This window comes from Procambarus clarkii, chromosome 11, assembly GCF_040958095.1.
Source record: "Procambarus clarkii isolate CNS0578487 chromosome 11, FALCON_Pclarkii_2.0, whole genome shotgun sequence".
In the NCBI taxonomy this organism is placed as follows: domain Eukaryota; kingdom Metazoa; phylum Arthropoda; class Malacostraca; order Decapoda; family Cambaridae; genus Procambarus; species Procambarus clarkii.
The window spans coordinates 47,723,392-47,730,410 of record NC_091160.1 but is presented as its reverse complement, the minus strand read 5'-3'; the positions used below and the strand labels follow the sequence as shown (position 1 = coordinate 47,730,410).

At 41.4% G+C, this 7,019-nt stretch overlaps 2 protein-coding genes across 2 annotated transcripts in view; both read left to right on the top strand.

Moving 5' to 3' along the window:
• Nucleotides 1–733: 733 nt before the first annotated feature.
• On the top strand, nt 734–6,568 carry LOC123758207 (peritrophin-48-like). Its single transcript, XM_069322818.1, has 2 exons — nt 734–860; nt 4,670–6,568. The coding sequence occupies exons 1-2, from the start codon at nt 825–827 to the stop codon at nt 5,513–5,515; spliced, it is 882 nt and encodes a 293-aa protein (XP_069178919.1). The 5' UTR covers nt 734–824; the 3' UTR covers nt 5,516–6,568.
• LOC123758406 (peritrophin-48-like) overlaps nt 774–7,019 on the top strand; it is a 35,251-nt gene continuing 29,005 nt past the window's right edge. The window contains exon 1 of the mRNA XM_069322822.1: nt 774–792. The gene's annotated coding sequence lies outside the window, so the exon portion shown is untranslated. The remainder of the gene's footprint in view (nt 793–7,019) is intronic.

Sequence of the window (7,019 nt, the reverse complement as noted above, 5' to 3'; positions counted from 1 at the left end):
GCGTTCGATCACGTTGGACGAGATGTACACCTGACGTTGGACAGCTGCTGGACCACCGGGCTCCACTGCAGGTGTATTTTGGGTGGAGGAGTGTACTGTAGCAGCTGCAGCCTTGGTGCTGACACTAAATGCGGGTGTCGGCAACACCAGGCCGGAGGAAGGGACCCCATTCAAATTCAAGTATTTTTATTGAGAGAAGAAAAAAACATCTCAGAGAGATAGAGTAGCTTAGGCTATTTCTACCCTCCCCCCCCCACCCCCCTTCCCCCGTGTTAGGCTGTGTCATGCAGTCAACCGACCCTTCACACAGGTAAAAAATATGATTAAAGAACGGGCAACATTGTATGTTATATTATTGACGACCTGTTGCTTAATTTAAGGGCCACGAAGGCACTTACGCTGGTTGTCTCCAGGCGTTCCTTTGGAGGGTAAAACGCATAGCCTCGCGGCTAGAGTTACGTTGTCTGTCATCTCTTTACTGTACGAGTCAACGCAATTTACGCTTATTCCGGACCTTTAGACAGTGCAGTACCTTTTGACCTCACCTGGCCACAATGGGTTCCTCCCACTATTGTCACCATGTCGAAACTTACACTGCGATAAGCCTCCGGGTATAAGTATTGGCTCCAAAGCAGACGCTGTCGCAGTAGACACCTGCACCCATAGCACACCTGCAGCCACAACGATACACCAGTTTACCAATCTCGTCTGGTGCCAGATAATTCACAGTAGACCCCGGTTGTCCAATAGCCGTACCACATCAGGTGTCCAGCGTCAGGTGTCCAGCGTCAGGTGTACAGCGTCAGGTGTCCAGGTCGTCCAACATGATCAAGCGCAGTCTTCTCATCATTGTCCTGGCGGTGAGGAACAGTATGGGCCCCAGGACGCTCCCAGGGGCATTATCGGGGGCCAGTTAGTGATCCTTATTTTGGGCCTTAATTATTAATTTGGGTTTCATTAATTTGTGTCATTAGTTTGGATCTCATTAGTTTGGTTCTCAATTATGAATGTGAGTTTTAATAGCTTGGATCTTAATTATTAGTTTGGGTTTCATTAGTTTGGGTTTCATTAGTTTGGGTTTCATTAGTTTGGGTTTCACTAGTTTGGGTTTCATTAGTTTGGGTTTCACTAGTTTGGGTTTCACTAGTTTGGGTTGCACTAGTTTGGGTTTCACTAGTTTGGGTTGCACTAGTTTGGGTTTCATTAGTTTGGGTTTCATTAGTTTGGGTCTCATTAGTTTGGGTTTCATTAGTTTGGGTCTCATTAGTTTGGGTTTCATTAGTTTGGGTCTCATTAGTTTGGGTCTCATTAGTTTGGGTCTCATTAGTTTGGATTTGATTAGTTTGGGTTTCATTAGTTTGGGTCTCATTAGATTGGGTTTCACTAGTTTGGGGTTCATTAGTTTGGGTTTCTTATTTTATGTGGGAAAACAGACTCGTGGGATTTATATATTTAATAATTCATATATATATTTATTTATAATTAATTTCTCTATTTCTTACGTTAACTTATTTTTTTCGATAGCAGACTGTATGATATTAAAGTGGACTGTATGATCTTAAATTCCCACAAATCGTTTCCTACACAAGCTTTATTAAAGTATATATGCTATCAATCAAAATTATCGATTGGTAGACAAGCACTACAATGTTAAGACTGCACATGTTAAGTGAATAAAATGGAACAAATTCAGCTTATCTGTATAATTGTTATAGCCTGGTCAACCAGATATGATCATGAAAGAACACGCCAACCGACACTCCTCGTGGGTGAGGCTACCGTCATCACATGTTACTTGTTGTACCAGGTAACTGTTGTTAATTCTTCTCCCCCTTCAATTTCACCTGTCAAATGGCACTCACAATAATAATCGTAACCTATATATATATATGACAGCTATATCAGGGTAAATTATCACTATTTAATTAATTGATTTTTACTCCTTTAGGTGGCTCGTTTAGTGTTTTAACTGGTATCGTCAATCTGCCTACATTACTGGCCAGGAATGACTAGATAATATGGGGGTATAGGGTACGGAACACTTGTCAAAGATCGTCCTGATAACGGGACGTTTTTAGTCCCATAACACTGTGCCTAGAGGGAAATTTGAGGAGCTACAAGTGTGCTCCCAAGCGATACTCTGTTTTTGTTAAATTAATGGCCTCTCCCTTTTTCTCAGTTCGAGAGATTCTTCTCATTCTCGCCAGTTCTAATGCTGCCTTTTTATTGACAATGGGAGGTAGACTTTAGTTATTGGTAATTATATTAGATCCAGTTATAAACAATACTTTTTATTGATTCTAATGCTAGAATGGTGTTTTAAGAGGAATTCACAATATTATTAGCTGGTGAATTCAATGGCTACAAGGTAATGATTCCCCCCGCTTTCTTCCGAGGAAAATTCCACTGGAGCCTCGTTTTCTATGAATGAATTGGTTAGTACATGATGTCGTTTTTTTCCGACATCTTGAAAGACAGATTATTAAAAGATTCACAACTTTACTGTGGGAACCGACCTGTGAGATTTATATTTATTTAATTTATATGAATTTATATTTACGTTAATTTATATACTTCGATAGCAATTTGTATAATGATAAGTGGACTGTATTTCTGCAATAATCTCTTAATCTCACAAATCGATCCTCTACACATTAGGGGGGGTTTATATTTATATATATGCAGCCAATCAAACTACAGTAACTACATACATTGAAAAGGTTCCTTATCTTATAGTACAGCAGGTTAGTCCACCAGGTATAACTAGGGTGTAGACACCAAATTATCCTCTTTGAGGTAGCTTCCATATCACCCAGTAACTGGTGCACAAATCTTGCTTCCTCGTCTTGACCTGTCAAAAGTGCGCTAGCTGTGAAGCCAGAATCCTATATATGACAAGTATATCAGAGAAAACACTATACAGTACATGGAACATGAAGACCTGGCTTAATTACCTTTAGTTTGAGGCGATTTCGCGATCTAACCGGGTCACCCTATATCCTGACATTAATGGCCATAAATGAATGATAAACGGGTTTCGGATAGACACTTAACTTGAATTGTAGACATCGTGTTGGAGATGGTACCTTTGGTTTCCATAACACTACGTCCAAGTAAAATTAACAGGAGCCGTATTTGCTCCCGTGTGCCTCTGGTCTCGTATACACAATGGCTGTTTAACACTCCATACTATTGCCGTTACTGGCCGACATTGTCCAGAATGATAGGAGCCGAATTTGCTCCACACGTCTCGGAGGTGACACAACAATGGCTCCCTCCTTCCTCCCTCTGACGCCTGGCTTACATTGTCCAGATTTCAGAACGTGATAGAAGGGTCACATTTACTCTACTTTAATATTGATAATTAAGTTAATTTATATAAGATGTTTTTATGATGGTAAAGTCCAAAGACTTATGTATTTAAGAATAATTCCCAGCAGAATAGCTGGTGAATTATAATAGTATGTGGTGATGATATCCCGTTTTCTTAGACGGTAATTCCACTACAAGTTACGTTTTCTATGGGTAACTTGTTTATACAACACAGCTATTATCTGTATGATTATTAAATGGTGTCGGATTTTCCGACATTTACAAAGAGGCGATAATATTCGACAAAATCATTCTTCCGAGCACTTTTGAAGCAGTATACATGGATATGTTAGGGGGGCAAAGTGTTTAAGAGTACAATCAGTGGAAATAAGTTTTGTTAACAAAAGTGTACACAAGTGGAATGGGTATAGCAATGAGGAAATATATGAAATATGTTGTATGATGGTGTGTGGAGTTATGGAATGGGTTAAACACTGTACTCTGAGGTGGCATAGGCAACTTAGAGGTTGCCTGAGACCTGCTTAACAATAAGTGTGTACTGGAGTGAAATGAAGGTATTATATATGGGAGAGGTAAAAAGAGTCATGATATCTTGTAACAGAAGCGTGGAACAATATATATGAGACAGACTGGAGGGAGGGGTGAGAGTGTTTTAGGGAGTGAAGGAAATGGTATAGCGCCTTGGGCGGATTGTTTGCTTGTTGGGGATTGGTTATCTTGGGTGTCTGGCTTGACCTTCTCATAACTGTTCTGTGAGTGGCGCAGGTCTAAGGTGTGTTTGAGAGAAGCCATTGGTTCATTTGATTTGAGAGGTGGAGCCTATGGATTCCCTCTACAGTGTTTCTTGGGAGAGTAGCATTAGTGTATCTCTGGCAACGGAAGGGAGTTGAGTGAGTAGTGTTAGGTGTGGAATGGAGGAATTTGGGAATTGCATTACACTCACTAGTTATGGATTTCGTAAGGTTCCAATATAAGAAGTAAGTACTTGTCCGCTGTGATCCAAAAGTATTATCAACCAAATTGCCTGAGATAGGAATTTGATTGCCAAGGATGTACCTTATTTTGTGAAATAACTAAATTTTTTAATGAATTAAAAATACCATTCTTTCAATCACGTGTTCTCCTTGTCTGTGAATAATCATGATGAGTATTTACATTTGTTAGTACACTCCTTGATTTGTTTCACTAGATTGAAGTTCAATAATCCTTTCCCTCATTAATTGAAAGTAAGCGAATAGTATGGCGTTTATTAAGACGCTATACAAGCCCATGAAGACTTGCATAATATAATATAATATAAATTTTAAGACGTATAACTTTCCTCTCCCTCACTCAGGTCGTGGCCACCGCCTGGATGGTCCAGAATGACGCCTGTTTACCGGACTGTAATGGAAAAACTCTTGGAGATAAAGTCCCTGACCCCTTGAACTGCACCAATTATTACATCTGCTTGGGGGACGGTATAGCCTCAGACCACTCTGTGCCCTGCCCGGACAGTCAATATTTTGACCCAAATGGATTAAAATGTGACGTCATGCCTCCGGACGGTTGTGAAGCCGCCTGTCAGCCGCCAGACTGTCACATCACCTGCAACGGCTCCTTCAGCTTGATCAGTGATCCATTCGACTGTGGTACATACTATATTTGTATTGCTGGTCAACCAACACAGACACTTCACTGTGACCCAGACACCTACTTCAACGGTGTAAACTGTGTCGATGACAAGGAAGTTTGTTGCACAGTCTCGTGTGTTCCCTACTGTCAGCCAGGGATCGTGCAGGCCCCCGACCCCACAGACTGCACCAAGTACTACATATGCGTTGAAGAGGGAGCTGTGGACCCAAACTTACACTTTTCTTGTGATAGCGATGAACACTTTGACTACCAATCTGGTCGATGTGTCTCAAGTGCTTCCTGTACCAACTTGTGCTCTGGTGGATCGTCTACAACAACAACAGGAGTAACAACCACAACAACCACAAGCACCGACTGCGTAGACTCGCTTACCTGTGAGGCTCCAGGCAACTTCCCAAAGTGCAGCTCTTGTCATCAAGAATATTTCCAGTGCTCGGGTGCTGGAGCTCAAGGTGTTCCTAACACGTGCCCAGGAAACTTAGTGTTCAACACAGTACCTGACTACCCTTACTGCATCCTTCCCAGCAACTGTCCTTATCACCTCTAACTATTAACAGTCTCCGTGGTGTAGTGGTAAGACACTCGCCTGGCGTTCCGCGAGCGCTATGTCATGGGTTCGTATCCTGGCCGGGGAGGATTTACTGGACGCAATTCCTTAACTGTAGCCTCTGTTTAACGTAACAGTAAAATGTGTACTTGGATGAAAAAACGATTCTTCGCGGCGGGGATCGTATTCCAGGGACCTGCCCGAAACGCTACGCTTACTAGTGGCTGTACAAGAATGTAACAACTCTCGTATATATCTCAAAAAAAAAAAAAACTATGAGTTATTCCTGCCTCTCAGGAGGGAAGAAATACCCTAAGCTACTCTGTCCTTTTAAGATGTGTTTCATTATCTCAATAAATTTACTTGAACTTGAATTCCTGCCTCTTTTCTGGCATGCTTTCTGTGATTGTACCGTAGTAGTCCTGCCTCTACGACCAGCAATATCCTGGCCTGCTGTACCCTGCTAGTCCTGCCTCTACGACCAGCAACATCCTGGCCTGCTGTACCCTGCTAGTCCTGCCTCTACGACCAGCAACATCCTGGCCTGCTGTACCCTGCTAGTCCTGCCTCTACGACCAGCAACATCCTGGCCTGTTCCTACAACCATCACTGACTCTGACATCCTCTTGACTTGCTTCAACTACATGTCTTACAATCTGCAACCACTACCCACTACCACCGCCCTTACAGCTAACCCGCCCTATTAAAATTATCAAGTCCTAAGTATTATTGAAAGAGATATCTGTCAATGACAATTAGGAAAGAACTTGTCCATGCAGGAAAGATCTATGAAACGTACTGAAGATTTCTACACAATAATTCATTGCTGAAATTCAGCCACATTATTACAACATCATTTGACAGGGATTATATTTGTGACTTTAATATATGATTTAAACAGCTTTTGTTTACAAGCGTTTATATTAATTTAAGGCATTTTCTCCTGATAATTTCTAACTTTACCTTCAACAAAGATGTTGTTAGATAACATTAACATTGTGTTTTCTAAGATTGTTTTTAGTAAAGTCTTGAAGATGGTTAACAATACTGTACAAATGAGTTTATTCACTGTAAAGTCTAATAAATCAGTCGTGCTTTCGATGACCAAACTACACACCAGAAGATGATGAGACGACGACGTTTCGGTCCGTCGTGGACCATTATCAAGTCGATTGAGATGGGAGCGACATTAATTGATTGATGAAGATTAAGTCACCCAAGAGGTGGTACGGGCATGAATAGCCCGTAAGTGGTAGATTTTGTTTTTAGTAAATGTATACTGTGTGCTGAGGTCACATTTAATCGTCAGGCTGCTAATGAGGTATAGGATACTGCTTGACAGTATTTATGAGGGTGTCCAGCTGCTGGACACCCTTTTTGACCAGAAGAGTGGCAATGTTGACGGCTTTAGGGTGATTACTGCAAGATTCAGGGACTCTTAAAGCTCTTCTAAGGTCGTTTGTCGCTTCACATTCCAGAAGATAGTGAAGTAGTGGCTTCTCTG

Excerpts from the sequence above, each read along its gene's own strand:
- LOC123758207 (XM_069322818.1), top strand. The coding sequence starts at position 825 with ATGATCAAGCGCAGTCTTCTCATCATTGTCCTGGCG. Across the intron at positions 861-4,669 it reads TTCTCATCATTGTCCTGGCG|GTCGTGGCCACCGCCTGGAT; the intron begins GTGAGGAACAGT and ends TCCCTCACTCAG.